At 38.3% G+C, this 20,433-nt stretch overlaps 1 protein-coding gene across 5 annotated transcripts in view; it reads right to left on the bottom strand.

Annotated features, from left to right (window-relative positions):
• C6 (complement C6) overlaps positions 1-20,433 on the bottom strand; it is a 60,271-nt gene that overhangs the window by 11,110 nt on the left and 28,728 nt on the right. For all 5 annotated transcript variants that reach the window (XM_017671219.3, XM_017671222.3, XM_073236686.1 and 2 more), the window contains 8 exons: positions 18,139-18,379; positions 13,751-13,873; positions 9,210-9,376; positions 7,569-7,794; positions 6,570-6,741; positions 6,165-6,276; positions 2,757-2,889; positions 1,643-1,831 (listed from right to left, as the gene is read on the bottom strand). In XM_017671219.3, the coding sequence (XP_017526708.3) occupies positions 1,643-1,831; positions 2,757-2,889; positions 6,165-6,276; positions 6,570-6,741; positions 7,569-7,794; positions 9,210-9,376; positions 13,751-13,873; positions 18,139-18,379 (1,363 nt within the window). The remainder of the gene's footprint in view (positions 1-1,642; positions 1,832-2,756; positions 2,890-6,164; positions 6,277-6,569; positions 6,742-7,568; positions 7,795-9,209; positions 9,377-13,750; positions 13,874-18,138; positions 18,380-20,433) is intronic.

Genomic DNA, 20,433 nt, shown 5'->3' with positions numbered 1-20,433 from the left:
TTTCTTTTCCAAACATGGAGTCGTGTGTGTGTGTGTGTGTGTGTGTGTGCGCGCACAGATGCTGTTATTTGTATAGAGAAGGGAATGCTACCTGAGACGACCAGAGGGCCTTAACTTTCTGAAGCCTGCCATCCATCCCTCCGCCATATGTGATCAGGAGTCAAGTGAAAATGAGCCACAATATTAACCTTAGGTTCTTACAGGTTTTGATGAGATCACTTTATCAACAATTTTAAGGTAATTTAATAGGTGAACATTCCCCCTTTCCTTCACATGTTATAAAAGCCAGAAGAAGACAGGAAGGCAGGATGGCCAGGAGCCTGCAGAATCAGCTGTGTGGTTGCACAGTTCCTGTCTGTGCCAAACTGAGCTGAGGTCTAATGGAAGCTCTCTGTGCCTCACCAAAATGGGCCTAATCCTATCTGATATCAGATACATCTTCAAGGATTCTCTGAATAAAAATGAGACATTATTAGAAGCATGTTGAGAAGTTTGGGATACGAATTAGCAGAAGCTCTCTGGACTGTCCTCCAAGTAACTGACTAGGCTGATTAACAGATATTCTCCGGTCCCTCTGTGCCAGCTGCCTGTCTGACGCTGAACCTGCCTGACACGTGGGTGCCTCTCTTCTGCAGCTTCTCACTTCTGTTCCTACCAGTCGATTTATAGGTTTACCAAGATTCAGTTCTGTTTGTTTCCAAATGTATTTATGCCAACTTGTTATTGTAATTATGCACACTGATTAACTATACCACCTGATAAAGGAGGAAAAAGGGAGTTTTTAAATAAAAATTAAGTTGAAAAATTTGAACAATGGAAAGTGATTTGCAAAAATCTTGCTTTAAATTAATTGTGGATGAGAGTCCTATAGAAGACAGAGAGGGAAAAAAAGCATTCTCTTGACAGTTTGTCCCGAAAGCAAAGTTTTCACTTTTTTTTAAAACAATGGTTCTCAGTTCTGCACAAATTTGAACTTGCTAGGAGACATTTTAAACAAACACCAAATACTGGGCCCTTCCTGGCTCAGTGACACCAGAATCAGGGGATGGGACTTAAGCAGAGGTGATTTTTAAAGAAGTTTCCCACCTGGAGTTAAAAAAAATTGTTTGAGAGAAATTGATACGGGATAACATAGGCGATGAGTTATGCATTTGTTTTGTTTTAGGAAGAAGTCTTGGAACTCAAATCAGGATTCCTTTTAGGGAATAAGGGCTTGGTCCTACATTGTAAAACTGGTGAATAATTGTGTATTCGTATGTTTTATGTTAAAATAAAATGTTTAATTAAAAGTAGTGTTCACTAGTTCTTTATGGCTCTCCACTTTAACCAAATTTTCAGTTCAGCATCAGTTCAGATTTTGTTAAATGAGAGATTTTGTACTCCTTCAACATACTGAAGAATTATATTGGAAAAAAATTGACTTCCCTCTTTAAAATTTGAAGATATCCACTTGACCAATAACTTCTTATTTGCTGCCTGACCTCATCATCTACACAGGTTGAAATATTAACCCAGCCTGTCAGTAGAATCTTCTGCTTTCTCCTCTTAAAACACATGCAAAAATAGCACCACTGTAAACACTGTGTTATCAGTCTTGGTGAGCATCACCTAAGCAGAATCCAGAATCTTGAGCTGTACTCACCTTTTTCACAGGTGAGTGAGTTTGAAATGGGTGGTGTCCAGGAATCCCCCTTGCATGTGTACCTCGACGGCCCAGCAACAGCAAAGCCCTTGGGGCAGGTTAGCTCAATGGAGTCTCCAATTCTATACAATCTCTGGAATGGTGAGATGGTCAGGACTTCCTGCACAACTGGCTTGAGGCACTGTGTTCCTGCAGGCATAGAAATATTTCAGATATACTACTGGAGCAGAATACTCAATGAATGCAGGCAGACATTATATAACCCACAAGGCAGTTTTAATGTGATTTATAGCATTGATTCAGCTTTAACACCACCTTTTGATCAGAAAACCTGGAGGTTGAGAATCCCAGGCTTCCCCTGAGAGATTCTTCCACTGAGAAACTCCCTGTAGTTCCATTATGTGAAGTTCCCTCGTTACGGAACTGGATCCAGACACTTCCAACTTTTTTACATTATTAGGACGTCTCCCTTTCAAGAAATAAACCTCTCTCTTCTCCTGGTTGGTTTTTCCCAAGAGCAAACAACCACATTGTAAATAACATACAGGCAGGACACTCTGACACTGGTCTCAACTCTACTTCAGGGGGAACCCAAAAACTGTTGGGGTCCCTATTTGAGCTTTATTTGAATCTCATTTTGACTTTATTGTAGCATGGGAGTAATTGGAGCTTACAAATTCATGCTGTCTTCCTCAACAAAGGATGTGAATGTGCTCCAGGAAGAAATCTGCATTTCTCGTTAAGATCCCGTTTGTGGTATATAAAGAATGTATCATCTTTCTGAGACTCATCGGTTTGCATCAATTTGTACATCAGACAAGGCAGATGTCTGTGTTTAGGTACAGTAAGCAGACCCCCTGGAATTCTTTTTAAGTGCATGCTTCCCAGTCCTGTGTGTATGTGGCTAATACATAGGGGCAAGAGAATCAAAATACGAAGATACTTTGAAATCTAGTTTCAGCAGATGAATCCTATTTTCTGCTTCACTAAAATTTTTCACCAGTTACTAAAAAAATAGCAAAATGTACTGATTGGAGGATATGATTTTGTTCTATTTATGTTGGGCACATTCAGTCTTCAGAGCAGTCATGTCAAACGCTGGCCCAGTTCTCACGTTGGCATTCCACGTCTCCTCGCCTCCAGGTCCTGTCTGGTAAGCATCTGAAGTACTGGTATCCAACAGTTTTGAATCCAGTAAGGCACGAAATTTCAACTTCTTCCCCAACTGAGTAGAGCTTCTTTTCATTCTAGAATTAAAATAGAAACCAATGAATTATTATGCTATGACTCTTTCTATTCCTTCACTCCTGTATCAACTCAGTCACAGAAGCCTCTCAAAGTAGGATAGTTCTACTCCTAAATATCTCTCAAGGTTCTTTCCTTTTTTTTTTTGGCATTATCACTGTCTTTGTTTATGGCATTTATTATCTCTCACCACAAAAACTTTCTGATACCTCTTCTAATCCATCTTTCATATTGCTGATGTAAACTGAGGAAGGCTTTTTTTTTTTTGCTTAAAAGCTAGCTCCCAACCAAATATGAGATGGCCTGCTCTTGCAAGAATAAAAAAACTATATACTTATCCTACAGTGGCTATAAACCAAAGAAATAATATATCCAACAGATGCAGCAAACATATGCTGCTGCTATGGTGGCTAAATGACTACAAATCTTTTAAATATGTTACCCAATTCCTAGTAACCCATTAACCATTACCTATTTCCCAATTATGTGTAATTAATGTACAACTACTACTGTATGGTGGCTTACCAAAATTTTCAAGATAAAACAGGTCTTATACTATTTAGCTTGGAATATTAGCTTTCACCCCCTTTACTATCCTCATCTCTTACCATTACATCCCGTGACACCTAGCTCTAATGAAAAAGAGCCACCTGACATTCTCTGAACATATCCTCTTTCACAACACTGTGTCTTTACCTGGCTGTTCCCTCTGTTCTCAACATCTTCTCTCTTCACTTCTCTCAAGACCCAACTCAACTAAAACTTCCTCCCTGAAAGCCTCCTTCACTTCCCCAGTGTCATGAGGTGCACTGCCCTTTCAGTCCTGGAAGAAAACTGTGCAGAACTCTATTTCCACAGCCTTTATTACATTTCTCAGCCCCGCCCCCTGACACCTGAGAGGCACCAGCACTACCAGATCTCAGCCTCACAAATCTTAATAATTGTTTGCTGAAAGAATACAAAACACTACCCTACTGAGGGAGACAGTAATGTAACACTCCTTGTGAGCAGGAGAAAAGCATCAAGAATTGACTAGGAAGTTATTCTCTGGGAGCTGAAGTTGGGAATTTTGAGGGAGGTGAAAGCTCAGTGGTCTTCTTTTGCTAATACTTGGCCACGTGATTCAACTTGTCTCCTAGAAGATGATTAATTTCCTGAATACAAAAACTGTTCATCTATTGGCTATCAGGGGTGTGGCTTTGTTTCCAAGGGAAATAAATATAGCTATGAGCAGTATTAGTGATTTGGGTGTTTTATTCAAAGGCTGCCCATTTTTCCTTGCATTCCTCCTAAAAATAAATTACTGTCTTGAGCTTCCTCTTTCATTTCTCTTATGAAGCTAGAACCTGTAAGTACACATTGCACCCAAGCTTTGACCAACACATCTGCTAAACTTAAACAAGGAAACCTTACCAAAGGTCACAGTTGCTTGCCTATAAAGGTAGGACTTTTATCTTGGTCATTGAACAAATATTTTCAATGACATGATTGCTCTAGCCCAGATAAGCGTATCTGCCTCTGTTTGACTCCATACAAGGGGCATTTTGCTACTAGAAATTCCAGAAGGTGCTCAAAGGAAACATTTAAACTGTATTCTTTTTGAGAAAACCTGTTGCCAGAAAGAGATTAGGCCTTTAATAAAGGGTAAAATAAAACAAGGAATGAATTTATTTATGGAAATGGAAACATACAATCTAATTTTATTTGTTCATTAGAATAATGAATCACTGGTTAAGTCTTTTGTGTGTTTTTAAAATTAGAATGTTGATCATTTCAACAGTTTTTGTAAGCAGCTGGCATTAACAGATTAAAAATTATTTAGATACCTGGACCCAAACAAATGTAATTTGAGGATAATATTACTAGGCAAGGGCTGGCAAACTTTTTCTATAAAGGACCTCAAGAGTCAATGGCAGGCCATACAGTGTCACAACTACTCACCATTTCTGTTGTTGTATGAAGCAACCGTACAAAATATGTAATCTGTATGGTTGTGTGCCAATAAAACTTCATCAAAAAAAAAAAAAAAAGAAAAGAAAACCAGATGGCAGGCCAGATTGGCCTGTGGGCCATGGTTGACTGACCTTTGTTCTAAAGGATTTGTTCCCAAAGTGTGGCTTTTGAATGAGCAGCATCAGAGTTACCTGGGGATTTGATAAATATGGAAGTTTCTGGGCTTTGCCCATGACCTGTTGAATCAGAAACTCTGGCAGTGAGACCCAGCAATTTTTTTTTAACAGACTTTTCTGGTTCATTGCAGAGCTTAAGATTCTCTGTTCAAGAGTAAAGACCAATTGATATTATCTCCTTCCAAAATATTTCCTCCCACAAAACAGTAGGCATTGTACCTTATACATGGGCAGGAGACAAATGAACAGAGAAGATGCATAAGCCCAGATTATGCTCTGTGGATATTTATTTGCTGGCCTCAGCGAGTTGAGGGTTATTGATCAGTGATCATAAATATGATATAGTTGGAAAAGATTAATTTAAAGGCTTTCCTGAGTTTAAGAAAAGATAAAAATTGATTAGGGAGCATGCTTTCTGTGATTAAATTTAAATATTATGTGTCCTGAAAATTTATCTAAAGCCATAGAGCTGTCTAACAAAAAACTGTTCATTGCTTTTAGGCATAGAAACATATTGTGGTTTAATGAGGAAACATACATTTAAAAGGTACTAAAATTGTACTGACTACTTAAGAGTTCTAAAACTTTCTCACCTAATAAGACAATATAGACTCTACAGCTCCTATTACTATAGCTGAGACTGGTTTGTTGCTCTGATAACTTTTTTAGAGTATTCATTTGCTCAGACTCAGAAATAAATAGTCCAATCTTAGCTGTCACTTGCCCATAGGGAAAGGACATGTGATTTGGTCACTGAACAAATATTTGCATGTGCAGTGACATGACTGCTTCAGCCTGGAATAAGCATATCTGCCTTTCTTTATACCTTTTTTCTTACAAGTCATCCAAACCCACGTTATGTTCAAGTTCCATTTTCCACTCACATAAATGTCGTATTAGCATATGAACGAGCAATGTCAAGGAACATAAGAAATTTGCTATCCTTTAGTCTAATAACCAGGTATGAAGACATCCCTGGGGAATTAAAGATGCAATAGTGGTGGGGCATTTCTAAATTTTCTCTTTCTTTTTAAGTGAACAGAAGATTATTAATCTAGGAGAGTAATAACTCTGAATAAAAGAACATGCATACTTTTTAAATTTGATATTTTGAACTCCAGACCTAAAGTAAAGATCAGGATGCTTACCCGGATAAATCCATTTTCCGGAGGAAGTGGCTGAGGACACCCTGAATCTGATTCTATCTCAGGAAGGTCTATTTCTTTCACTACTTCATCATCACTGATACATGGTTGTCCACTAAAAGGGAAAAAAATGAATATGCACGTATAATATAATATGTATGCATACACTGACATATTTGCATGTGTACATATATGCATTTGTATTGAATTATAATACTACATTATATTATATTATATACAAAAAAAGAGGGAAAATATTACAGTGAAAGGGGTAGCAGCAGATCCACTACCTCACAGATATGTTGTTGGAATAGGTAAAATTTTAATGATTTCTTTACTTAGCAGTACGAAAATCAATCTCTACCTCTGTGTTTCAATGGCCCATTCCTTCCCCTTCCCCATCCTTACTCATTCTGCATTATTGAAAATGTGCAGTGCTCCTCCTGCCGCCTCTCCCCCTCACAGGGTTTCCCTCCTTGTTGGGGGGCAGGGTTACTGCAGTCTCGGGTTCTTGATCTCCTATATGTAGCGTCACAGGCGCTCCAGGAAGCCCAGCAGCCCCAGTTGCCATCTACCGCATCTGCAACAGAAAGCCGCATCCACCCGTCCAGTGCCTCTGAGGCAATGGGGCTCTGGGCCAGGTCAACGTGGTTCCCTCACTTATGAGAGTGTGATCCTTCGTGTGATGTCATAGGGTTATTCTGGGGATTAACAGGAATTACCTGTGCGAAGGGCCTGACAGGCTGCCCTATTTACCTTTCTGATTCCCACAGCCTGAATAAAACGGCAACATTAATGAATCATTTTCAACTATCAGCAACATATCACATTCATGTGCATAAATATGAACTTCTTTTGAATAGACTATATATCAAACCACCTTTTTAAAGGTAACAGGCTATATTTTCACTCCCATGGCACTTCCCCTTACTAAGGAGGGTTAGCGGTAGCTGTGAAGATTACTTAGGTCTGTACGAAAACTTGGGTTATGGCTTAATTTATCCCTTGTTACAAAGCCATCCTCATTCTACATTACAATGTATAAGAGGCTTACAACAATAGTCTCACCTCTTTTATTTTACAGTTTTTAAAAAATTTATTTTATATCACAGGCAGTGTGCTGTGTATTCTTTATGTACGTATACATGCAACTTAATCTTCAGGTACATACTAGCATTATCCCCATTTTATGGATGAATAGATGGAAACATAGAGAAGTTGTGACATCTCCAGGTCATGCAGCTGGTAGGTTACAGGCTTTTTACAGGCTTATTTTCCACCTGAGTTTGCCTAAGGCGGAAGTTGCTCACAGCAGTTTTGTTTTGCCTTTTTTTTTCAATTGACCACCCCAGGACCCCGTTTAGAGAGGAAAAGGTGCCTACCTCACAGTAAGTTATGGATACTCACTGGATTTATAATCTGGGGAGCGTCTCTCACAGTTCTCGCCATAGGTGCCGCTCTGGCACACGCACAGACATTCGGTCCCCGAGAGTGTGGGGCGGCCATTATTAGGGCACGGAGCACATTGGCAAGGGTCAAACTTGGCTGTGTATTCTCGAAAGGCTTTCCTGAGGTTGTTCCGTCTTGTCACTGCACAGGGGATGTTTCTTACCAAGTCTGTGATGGGAGCAAGCTAAAAGCAGACAGTAACGAGGAGGTCTGGTAAGTCTCATCCCTTTGGTTATGTTGTCATCATTGCTAATTTCTCATGGTATGAGAGGCGAGGCCTGGAAAACCCCATACTTCCAAGGGATTACTATAGAACAGAGTGTATCTGCCCATTGGACCAGTGGAGGAAAGCCTTCCCCAAGAGGCCAGGGGAGTTTCTTTCCCATCTATAGCAGGTAGAGCAGCTCTCTGTGAATCAGTTGGCTTCTGTTTTCCCTAAAGGATGGCAGGTGTGAGGTATCTCAAGCTTGCTCTCCCTGGAATTCTACTATGAAGGAAGTCTCACGTGAGGTGTCACTTACTTGGACTTACATCAGATTATTTATTATACATCAAATGTGTGCACTAAAGTGCTAAGATAGGTGGTGTCCAAAAGTCAGGCAGCTCATCAATACTCTGATAAAACCTCATTAAGTTCTGCTCAAGCAGAAAAATCCAGACAGAATAAAGAGAGGTTTTCCTTCTGTATTTTTGTTTTTCCAGCACCAGTATTGGCTTTTGGTGGAACCAGATGAGAAAATCTGGAGTTAGGAGAAATGTACTTGCCAGTGGATGAATGGAAGAGTTACAGTAACAAATAATGGAGCTAACAAAAAATCAGGGCTCATTTTATTAATCTTTTAAGATCCCAAATGAATGATTCTCTAGAACACTGTATGACTCACAAATGCCCAGATGGGTGGTGAGACCTCATTTTCCTACCAAAACCTGTGGAGCTCAATCAGTCTTCATGCTGCATGTACATTATTTTACTTTCATAATAATTGAACTCCTTTATCTTCCTTTAAATGAAGTGAGCACAATAGCTTCTTTGGGGGCTTTTTAAAAAATGTGCTTCTGTTTTAGGCTGGTTCTAAAGACTCATATGTGGGCAAAGTATTCCATGAAGAATAAAAATCACCTTTTTATGTAATTATAACAGATATAAGACTGGTAAATTTAATCAATGGGAATAGAAACAGAAAGTCAAATGGATCCAAAGTCCCATTTATCCCCCAGAGCTATGAATGAAGATGTGGGCATGCCCATCAAATAATGAGCTGCAAGAAAAGTAAAGACATAGATTTGCTGTGTACACAGGTTGTTGAAGAGCCTTATACCAGGCAAGTTGAAGTAGTTTTATTCACTAAATTCCCTTTCCTGGTATTTTATGGATGCTAGAAATTCTAAAGACTCTACTAGAGAATGCTCCTTTGAATAGCAAAAACAACGGATGTGTAATTGAACATTAAAAAAACCAATATATATCACGTGTGCACACTGAAGGAAGAGAGCTCCTTAATCATCTAAGAGGAAAAAGGAAAGGGATTGTGTGATGTGCAATCTCTGCCCCAAGAAACCTGCATTAGGTCCCTTAGACTTAATACTCTTTAATCTTACCTCAAAGTCAATCACAACAGGATTTTCCTTCACCGACTCTAACCACTCGGAAAACACCTTCTCCTGCGGACCGGAGCTCCCTTTCTCCCACACCAAAGCGGCTGCGTACTCACTCCTCCCACCTTGAACCAGGGATATGGATTTCTCTGCTCCCTGCAGGAACGAACCTGCAAGGTGTGTCGAGAAAATTGCTATTTTTATTGAAAATTCAAACCTTAAAGAAAAGCCTATTTGTACTGGAAGGAGAAGTAGATGGTACAGTCATTGCATTAAATAAGCTAAGTGAAAAGCAAGAGAACACTCCTGGTCCCTGCAGGGAGTTGCATCGTAAAATGATAATAGCAGGGCAACAGCTACCATTTACGAAGCAACTTGTATTTACCAGACACTTGGCACACATTATCTTATGTGATTCTCACAATCTCAGAAGGAGGTATTATCATAAACAATGGCATGGGAGGTAGAAGTCATTTGGCCTGGAACACAAGGTTCCTGAGGGGGTGAGGCTGGGGTGCAAGAGCAGGAAGCCGTTCTCTGCCCCTGCTCTTTGATACCAAACCTCCTGCTCTCATATATATTCATATATGGCGTGGGCCCCTGGAATAACATAACCCACATGGCTTCTGGTTTCCAGTCAGTTGACTGCTATGCTGAAGACTTCCTGAAGAAAGTTGGCAGAATGATTTTAGGATTAAAGACAGGTGCAAAAACACAACTAACCAAAGACGAAAAAAAATTAAGTCTTAAGTTAAGAGGTGACACAATGTTTCTTTAGAGGCATTTAATGTACATAGCACAGATCTTCTATCCAAATTTTCAAAATAATTCCTCTTCATCAATGATGTCTTTAACTAATATGAGTAGGAACTGAGTAACAGGAAATTGTCATGAGAAATAGATTCAAATGCAAAGGAGGCTTGTGATATGGGTGATAGTTAATGGCATTAATTTGGTGTCTGTTCTGCAGTGCCTACAGAAGGATTAGACATTCCCATTTATAAAGTCTATGGAAAGATAGTCCAGAATGATTAGAACAAGGGGTGAAATACCCTCCCTATGTAGGGTGATCCTTTTCAAAGTGAGGTGCATATGGTATAAGAAGACAATTTGACAGGTCTTTGTATTTATTTTCCATATAAAAATAGAAGAGAAATTAGTATTTGCCAATATATTGTGTACCTATCGGCTGTGCTCTGATGGGTAGTTCATGTTTGGATTGATACCATGTATTTTATAAATAGATTGACACTAGTAACATTTATATATGATAAGCATCGGATCCTGATGAAAGAGTGAGTATTAAGTCTGTTAGCTATTCTCTTCACAACTTTGACCAGAACTAACTCTTACAAGTGAACAAGTGGCTTAAAAAGATTCCAGAAAGAAAATGCAGACTGAAAACAATACCAACAGGGCAAACATAAGCAAAGAGGCTGGTAGAAGGAAGAACAGTATTTCTCCTTCTAATGCAAGTGATGCATAAGCCACATGAGATACATGAGATTGATACCAAAGCTGCCTGCGAACAGATAAAAGATTTGAAGATTTTATGAAATATTGATTTATAATTATGAGCAAGACAACAAAAAATGTTGCTTATTTCATATATGCTATCTTTCAGAATTTTCTCTTTTATTTGTATATATTTTGTGCATATAATTTTTTTAGAATAATACATTTAGAAAATTTATTAGTAAGTAAACATGTACTAAGGCTATATCCTCAAAAAAATTGATAACATCATTCAAATTTGAAAAATTTGGAAGTCCAATGATCTGGAAGTCCAGCTCAGGATTAGAAATAGACAAATCTATGTTTTGGGGGTGAGCTTTGCTCTTAAATGTGTCTTTAACTTCAGGAAAATTGCCTTTCTTATGAATAAACATTTGTTTAGAAATCTATGCTAGGCACCAAAGACTGACAGAAATGTAAAGAACATGGATTTTTGATGCGGAGGCAGGATAGGTACATAAAAATACTAGCAAAAGGATGAAAGGGAAAGAAGGAAGAAAGGGAAGGGAAGGAGGGAGGGAAGAAAAAGAAAGGAAAGCAGAAAAACCAATAAATCACACAGTTTTGCTAAGTGTTACTGAGTGGTACAACAATGAATGATTCCTGAGTTAGGAAAGTGAAAGGATTCTGTGATCTTAGGCAGTTCGAGGGGGTGGTACTGGGAAAGGAGCACTATCTTGGAATTTGAAGCAAAGGTAAGATGTGACTGGAAGCTGATGCCTTTCCAGCATGGGCAAAGCCCTACTCTAGGGCAGATGCGCTTAGCTCTGGAGGCAGTGCCTATAGGCATCAGTCTGTGTCCAAGTTTAAGGTTCAGGGTGGGGACTAGTAGCAGCAGAATGAAGAGGACTGGGTGTAAAGCCAAGGACACTGTACTTCATTCTCTAGGTTGAGAAGCAATGGCATTCTCTAGAAACACTGAAAGGTTTTGAGTTGGGGAACTGATGCAGTTCAGCAATATTAGCATTGAGTCCACTGAACAGTGATGGGTAGTTGACAAGCTAGCTTGGAGACTATCACAATCGTCTTTGATTTTGCTGCATCTTCATTTTATTCCTACAAGCTGCAAACTATGGGTTCTTATTGGACATTTCTCATCTCTTTGTTGGATGGATTTTAAAGTTGAACAGGTTTTTTTTTCACTAAGTCATTCTTCACTAAGAATGTATATTCCCAGGATTCTCTCATGTCTTGAGAAGTCTTTCTGTTACCTTTGAAAAATGAATACATTTTTTTCCTCTTTCAGAAATTTGTGGACATTCTTCTATTGTCTTGTAGCATTGAAATTTGTTATGGAAAGGTCTGAGGCCAGGCAGATTTTGTTGTTCTGCAAGAGACTTGTTCTTACAGGATACTTAAAGAATTCATTTTTTAAACCTTTGTATTTCGTAAATTAATCAGAACTTATTCTGAAGTTGTATATTTGAACAATATTTCAGATACATATAATCAGGAGAAGTATCTTCCTTTGTTTCAGGGATATGTTCTTAAATAGTTATTTTCTAAAATAGCTTTTCTGTTTTATTTCTTGGGATCTCTATTTCAGAGACATTTGTCATTCCATTTTCAATAGCTTTCCTTTAATAATTGATAATATATGAATTTCTTCCTTTGCATTCATTGTTAACTATTTTATATCTTTCCCATATGTGATATTAGCTTTATTAATTTTACTTTCAAATAATCCCATTTTGTCCTTGCAGTGTCTAATTTATTTATACCTATAACGGTGAGATTTTTCAATGTTTGTCTCTGCACCTTAGCTTTCAAATCTCTTTTCAATTAATTTTTTTAAATATTTAACCTTTTTGTCTCTTCATTTATTGAGTTTGCATTCTTGTTAAAGTATTCTAATGCATGAAACACTGACATGGAATTTGTATCCTTTGGTTTGTATTATAAAACCACTCTTGGCTTATATTACTAGGTTATTGGTCCTTTCTGCATGCTGTTCTCTTTCCCTTTTACTTTTTTTGCTGTACCACAAACACATAGTTGTCAAACCAGCTGTTTCCATTCTGCCTATGCTTATTAGCATGGGCACCGACATGTAGACTGTCTCTACACTCTGGTATTTAAAATGATCTGTTTATAATTATAGTAAATATTACATTTTCATTTGTTCTTTGTCTCCCCATAAGAATATAAGCCTCATATTTTGGAAGTTTCTGTGATTCTGCATTCTTCTCTTCTGAGCAGAATGAAGTCAGGCAAAGTAAATGAATAAGAGAATTTTCCACAGAGGAAGGAGTTACTTATAATGGGAAGGCACAGGAGAGAGCATGAGTTATTTAGGAGGCCACGTAAAGTTAAGTTAGGCAGAGAGAGGCAGGAACTTATCTTTAAGGCTATGTGAAACCATGACATGGTTAAAGCATGAGAGTTTCATGGTAAGGTTTGCCTTGTCTTATTGGAGAGGATCCTTCTCACAGAAAATACACAGAACAGATTGGAAGAAGGCAAGGCTAGGGGGAAGGAGGCCAGCTGGGAGGCTCTGTGGTAAAATCCATGTGGGAAATAATGACCAGAGGACACACCCATGGAAACCAAGAGATGGGGATAACTGCGGGTAATAATAAAGAAGTAGAGGTTACTTATTGGATGTGCAGGCTAGAAAGAGGGCGAAATCTTAGGACAACTCTCAGGTTTCTGGCTTTGTTGCTTCTTAGACCCTTATCAGTCGGTATTTTTAATGGTTGTTCGTGTGTATCTTCACTTTGTAAGCCCCTTGACAGGAAGGCCTGGTTCATGCCCATCTTAACGTCACAATGACTGATACTGAGTTTGGCCCCTGGGAAGAACCAACAAATGTTAATTAAACAACCTAAGTAGAAAATAAAATTTTAACCATTTTCCCTTCTAAGTAGTGCTAATGATATTTTATTTACTCCTCCGCTACCACCACACCTGGGGCTCTGAGGTAGAGAAATGAAATAAATGAGAAGTTAAAAACAGCACGGTCATGACGGTGCTGAGACTACTGCCGGGCTCAGGATACCCTAGATAAGCTCATAAGGAAAGAACGGTACCTTCGTACTTCTCTGACAGCTTGTTAGTGGTGCATCTATGTTCCACTTTTTTTTTCTTAACAAACCCCCAGCGTTTCCTTGTTTCAATCCGGATACAATTTCGGGTTTCTTCTTCTGTTAAACCTAGGAAAGGGAGGATAAACAAACATCCCTGGGAAGGTGCCACTGAGAACGGAGAGGAGAGGAGCGAGGTTCTGGGCACTTCGGGAGCTGCAGGTGTCCGACATCAGCCTCCACCGTCTCCACCTCCAGTAAGCTCGAGGAAGTTTTTACTTAGAGATTCTGCCCTTGGCAGGCCCCGAGATAATCCTGAAGAGAGGAGGTATTTGTGAGTCCCTGCCATCTCCCCCTTCCACACTGGCCCTAAGAAGCTCACATGGCATCTCAGTGCCCTATCCTGCAGGGATCGTGTTGGCATCTTCCTGTTGCCTGCACACCATGAACCTCTGCCCTTGCCCGTCCTGCTGGCCACTGGACAGCTGCACCAATCAGGAGGAGAACACATGCTCTGTTTGGTGCCTCGGTGTCAGGACTTCTTTCTGGCACAGTGATTGTGCAAGACCTGAGTCCACTTCTCTCTGTATTCGTCACCTAAAATGTCAAATCTTGTTGATATCGCTTCTTCCCTGATTCATTCTCATACTCGTCTAGGCTTCCTCTCCCTGACTGAGCTGCTCACTCCACGGCTGCCTCTAAAACCCTTTTGTTTTGCTCTCAGAAATTCTGACTTCCTGACCTATGAACTCCTGTTTTCCACGTTCTGACTATTCTCTCTCCTTACCTTAATCCAAGCCTCTATTTGATACGTTTTCCCTGCTGTCTTGCAAGGGAGGTCGAGACTGCCTCTTTCCCAGGCCCGTCGGGTGTGAGAGCTTGAGCTGGTATCTTCCTAGTTTCCCAAGCAGCACTTTCATAGATGACTCTCCCATTTTCTAAGTCTTGTAAAAACCCTGATGTTCTGAGGCTCAGGTCATCCACTTCTAATATCATTAGTCCTCATTGTTTTTGTCTTTTACCGAACTTCCAAGCATATCATTTAAAGATTTTGGCATCTGAGTCACTCTTTCCCACCACAATGTTTGCCATTATTCTCAATGGCTTCAAAATTCAAAACCTATGTGTATGTCAGGGACTGAGGGGCACACAGTGCAGAGACCCAGGGCTGGCTATTGCAGGTGGAGTAGGTACGGCCTATCTGTGTTGTGGTGACTGGAGGACAATCAGTTTCTTTTTCCTTAACAGTTTCTCTAACTGAAATACCAGAATTAGAATCAAGTTTTTCTGATGTGTAGTTAAAAATTGCTTTGCAAAAGATAAGCCCATGAGAGACAGAGCTGTTAGTATCAGCTCTTCAAAGCCCAGTGGTTTGCCATCACTGGTACTTGGTGTTGTGGGTAACAACAGGTAGCAGAGAGTGCTTTTGGAGCTTGAGGCACTGTTTGGACGTGACGCTGAAATTGAAATCTGAAGGCACAGATTACTGAGAAATGAGGCTGGGTGGATTGGGAGTGGAGTCTGCCCTCTTCATAGTTTTTAAATAGGTTTTCAATAATTTGACACATTTGAAGAGTTATGTTACTAGTTGGGAGTAAAAACATTCTTGGCTTGAAGCCCTCATGTTTACAATGCATCTTTAACAAAAATGAAGGTAGTATTGCTCTTATCAGCAGGTCAGTAAATAGCCTAGGCTACATTAGAAATTTCATGCACAACTCCTATTCTTTTCTTATTCTTTCATTCAGTTTGTTATTTCTAAGTGAAAATTAAATTTTAGGCAACCAATTCATTAACTATAACATAATTACCATATAAACTTTATGTGGCTATAAATGTATTCTTTTTTGAGGATTATAGGAGAACCCTTGAAGATTTGAATGATGACTCCCTCTTATGAGCCATGGTGTTGGTCAAGCAGTGATTAAAATATCAAGGTTTTATCAGTGAATTTCTGTATAAGCCTCTTCTTCCCCACAGTATGTCCTGTCCCTGTCCACCTGACCTCTATTCATAGTGACAAAGGAGTTGCTTGATACTGGCACTCATCCTCTCAAACTTGAGAGTTCATTTGCTGTGACATGGGATGAGTATTTCAGAAATGGGTCAAGGTAAACTGTGTTAGTAAAATTTGACCTTTAATTCAGAGCATAAAATGACTTCTCAACACAAGGAATTTAAAATCACCATCTTGCATATTATGATACTTGCATTGTTTAACATTTTCACTGTATTCCTGGAATCTTTTTCACCTAGCACACTGAAGCAATATCAACTCTATTTGAAGGTTTAAAACTGACTATAGTACACTGAACAATAGAGGAACAAATAGAGGGATGCAAACAAAAAGCAATTAAATTCTGTTTTACTCTTCTTGAGGGAAAGAGTACTATGAAATATTCAAGTCACTTTTTCAAAATTAATAACAAGGGATATAATTCTTATTGACTAAAGCAAGTAAAACTAAGCTTATACTCTAGTTTCATGTTATAGCTAGGTAAAGGGAGAAGGAATAGAAGGAGATAAAAAGGTAGAGGTCAGAATATATATTCATCCAGAAAGTGGGCAAAAACAGGTAAACATGCCCAATGGAGAATTTATGTTATTGAGACTTCCTGAGTCTGAGGGTGCTTCATCTTAACCACAATTAAAATTGTGCACCAATATTATTATTACTATGACTCAGACAAATATATATATATATATATGTATTTAATATAAGAATATATATTACATAGTTGAATATTGAATGAGAATGTGTTATTGAATATACATATATATATACACTATAATACTATATAGAGAGTGTACATGTGTATAATAATATATCTGCAGTTTCCTATCACATCTGAAACTCCCTTTCTTTCCCTTACTTTGCATATGTCAGTCTCTACCTCTATTACAGAGAAAGAGGTGGAAGGTGAGAGTATTTGAGTGGGAAAGCACAGCTCAGCACTCTTGATTTTGGTTATGAGACTTCAACTATTAAAATGCAGGATGGCTGATTAAAGATTCACATAGTTCTTTAGCTGACCTGAGCACTAAGCCTTTAGAGGCTCTGCTCTGAATGCATGATGAGTATAGCTCATCAAGTGAGAAATTATTCTCTGGGCTACAGCAGCAGTGCCCAGAATAATTTCCTCCCAAGGGTGAGATGAAACCAAGTCAGGGGCCGAGATTTCTCCCATCCTTTCTTGCTCATCATTAATGTTGATGTTATTCTCAGTGGAAGAAGACATCGAATTCAACCTGCAAACATTGCGCCCATGGAAAGGAAACTGAAATGAAACATAAGGGTCAGGCAGGGTGGAAAGCCCATCACAGCATAAACTTGTGGGATTTCAGTAATTGTTGGGTAAACATTTTTAAGACTATTACTCAAAAGTCCTTCTCAAAGACATTTATCCCATTTCCTTTATTAAAAAGTTGGTCATGAGGGATAATTGGTCACTCAAAGTTTGGAAAGTCTCAGGGTAGCCACTGTAAACAGGATTTGCCATAATGAGATGTAAAAACAGGAATTGACCCTGGGTCAGTCTCGTGCTGTCTTCTAAAATAAATTCCTGGTCCCTTTTGTATAAAAGTTACGTGGTCAAGAATTCTTATTTATGTTGGGTAATTCCTCAGTTGAGTTCTGGGTACCACACAGTTTCTTAACCATGTTCTCAAGAGACACATGATAGAATCATCATTTGGAATCTGTGTCATGTCATACAGGAGTCCGAAACAAATTTATCCAAAGATACTTAAGCTGTAATAATAAATGCTATTGGCAATTTAAGAATATACTTAAGAAACAAAGATTTATTTACAAACCAAGGTTTCTTGAAAAATATCACTGATTATACCACAAGATATAAAGTTGCAAGTGCTTCTCATCTGCTTTCAGGTTTATCAGTCAGTGCCTACTAACTTGGCCCACATTAACTTAGTCCTCTGTCAAGTCCTTAATTATTGTTTCATCTTGTGCCCTTGGTTTTTAGTTAAAAATCATGTAAAAAATAAAAAAAGACTGCTAGTGAACTTGCTGTAATTATTGTTCTATAAACTTTTTATTATCTCCTATAAAAATGTTTAAGTAAATTTTCTTTTAGAATTTAGTTCCAGGACAAATTTTGTGTTATTTGAGGTAACGGCAAGTATCTCTCTTTTTAGGTTAACCACAGTATGTTCCTAGATGCCCAAACCAAGAGGTGAAGCATATTTGTTTTTCCTTCTTTTTTTGGCCCTAGTTTCCTACTTTTATTTTATTTTGGTTGCTCTTCACACCATTTTGGAAGTAAAGCAGGATCTGAATAAGGTCAATAAAGAACAATTAAAATGATAGGGTCAGAGCAAAGTGCATTGCATGCTATTGTGATGGTTATAAAAAATGAGGGCTGAGGAAGGCATACCTGAGTTCTTCAGTTCCTCACTGCTAAACTGATAGAGGAGGTCATACACTCCTCCCAGGGAGCCAGAGGTGAAATAGTGAGTCCCAAAGTCATCAAATATTCGGCTATACAAGGCGGAGTTGTATTCTAGAGGCAGATGGTTAAGTGCTTTCAAAAAGACATCAGAAAGCTGCAGATCTTTAGTTTTCATTGTGAAGTTTAAGACTTTTATCACTTTATGGATCCTAAGAAAACTAGAATCCTACATGGAAGAGAGAAAAAGAGTAAGAAAAAAGATGATTAAAGGTAATGAAACCTGAGACAATCAGCATCTAAATATCATCGATTTATCATTAGCTTCATTCCAATCATGGTATTACAATTTTAACTCCCTATTGCAAGATTTCATACAAAATTATAATTTTCTTTTTATTTTCCAGTACCTTTCCTGAGATGTTCACAGTGCTAAACAGAACAGATTATCTCAATAATGTCAACTGTGAGACTGAGAATGAAGCACCAAAAAGAGATCAATTATCAGGAAAGTAAATCTTTCTCTCTTGAATGTCAATCATGGCTGCATCCCTGCTGTTTTTATTTAGAAAGCCTTGCTAATGCAAATAGTTGTAAAAGGATTGTGTAAATTTTTAATTGGAGATAATGCAACTGAGATTCATGTCAAAATTTTGTCACTACAACAGAAAAGCATTTAAATTCTCTTGAAATTGAAACTTCACACCCCTTTCAATCCAAATACTAAGATTCAAATGACTTGGGTAAAATGAATCGAAATTATTTATACTCCTTATCCTCCACCCATAAGCAGAACTATTTGAGTCTTTTAAAAATCATTTCGTGGTATGCCAGGTCAATTTAGATTAAGTGGTTGGTATTATGCCTCATATCTCATTCCCATAAATTGTCCTTGTACACAGCCACTGAGTTTTATGACTGTATCCATGTATATTGTTTCTTTAATTGTATGTTTTTATTTGATCTCACAATTATAGCAAATTGTAGTGTTTAAGTAATAGAGAAAGAGAAAGGAGCATATTTTAGCTAAAGAACCTTTTGTAGTTATAAATTATTAGACAGCTATCTGCCTGTATGACATAATTATGGCACTCAAATGACAGTTAACACAAAAGAAAAAAATTATCACAAGAACTGAGAAAGAGTCACAATTCATGCCCTACCTCTCTTTTTCTTTCTCTCCTCCTCCCTTTATCCCTCCCTCCGTCCTTCCTGCATTCTTCAATGCAGTTACTGCTTAGCTATCTCAGATGTTGTGGACACAGAAATGAATAAGGCAAATAAAGTTCATGCCTTTGTGAAGCTTACATTTTAAGTGTCTCTTAATTTTATTTTTAAGTTTAATACTTACATTTGTCACAGAACCATGGCTTTCAAGAGTTGGAGGGGCATGGTGTTCCCATTAAGAAGCACAGTGACTCTATATCTGAAATGCCTGTTCAAATATGGGTGCTGAAATGGGCTGTTCAAAATTCCCAGGTTGCTTTAAAAATTAAATTGTGGAAAATACAAGGGAAATTTTGGTACCCCAACTTAGCACAGGCACCTCCACGGTGATCCATTTGTCAGTGCATGATGGCAGAAACTGGCTATTTTAAACTAAAAAATTATGTGATAGCAGGTTATTAACCATATGTGATCTATTTCAACATTCTGTGAGATCTTGCTTTATTCTAACCATCTTTTTGTGGGTTCCATTTTACAAATAACTCAGAAAAGCACTAAATCTTACTGAGATAACTGGCATTTTGACTTTGAAATAGACAATCTGCCCAACAAATGTTTAGTCTGATCCATGATGGAAAAAATAAATAAATGAACCATTTAGCTCAACTGAAAGTTTAGATTGATTTTCAAATTTGTGGTACCTTGTTTTCATTATTTGAAGACTAAGAGAGGTTGCAGTAGCATCTTCTGTTTAGCCTGAGATCTCCTTATTCTGTGGAGAGCTAATCACAGACTACAGGTTGCACAGTTTTGTAAGTGAAAAATGGTTGAACATCAACAGTTCCATATGTTTCAACCTGATACTGTGAATAGCCTGAAATAGTTCCACTTGCATGCATATCACTAGAGGATCAAACAATAGCTGTACAGATATGGGTTTTACAAGTGTTCTCTAGAATGTCTGAAACATTTATAAACCAATTCTGTAAGGCAAATCTTAATGTTGAGGTTGATCATCTGTATGCATATTACATGTTTCAATATCTCCATTTCCCTCCCCTTCTTTGACTGTATTTAGGCAGTTATTTCCAATCTTGAATATGAAATAAGCTGGGG

Source organism: Manis javanica, chromosome 1 (assembly GCF_040802235.1).
Source record: "Manis javanica isolate MJ-LG chromosome 1, MJ_LKY, whole genome shotgun sequence".
Classification (NCBI taxonomy): Eukaryota; Metazoa; Chordata; class Mammalia; order Pholidota; family Manidae; genus Manis; species Manis javanica.
Note: the sequence above shows the minus strand (reverse complement) of the source record. Positions and strands in the feature narration are given on the sequence as shown.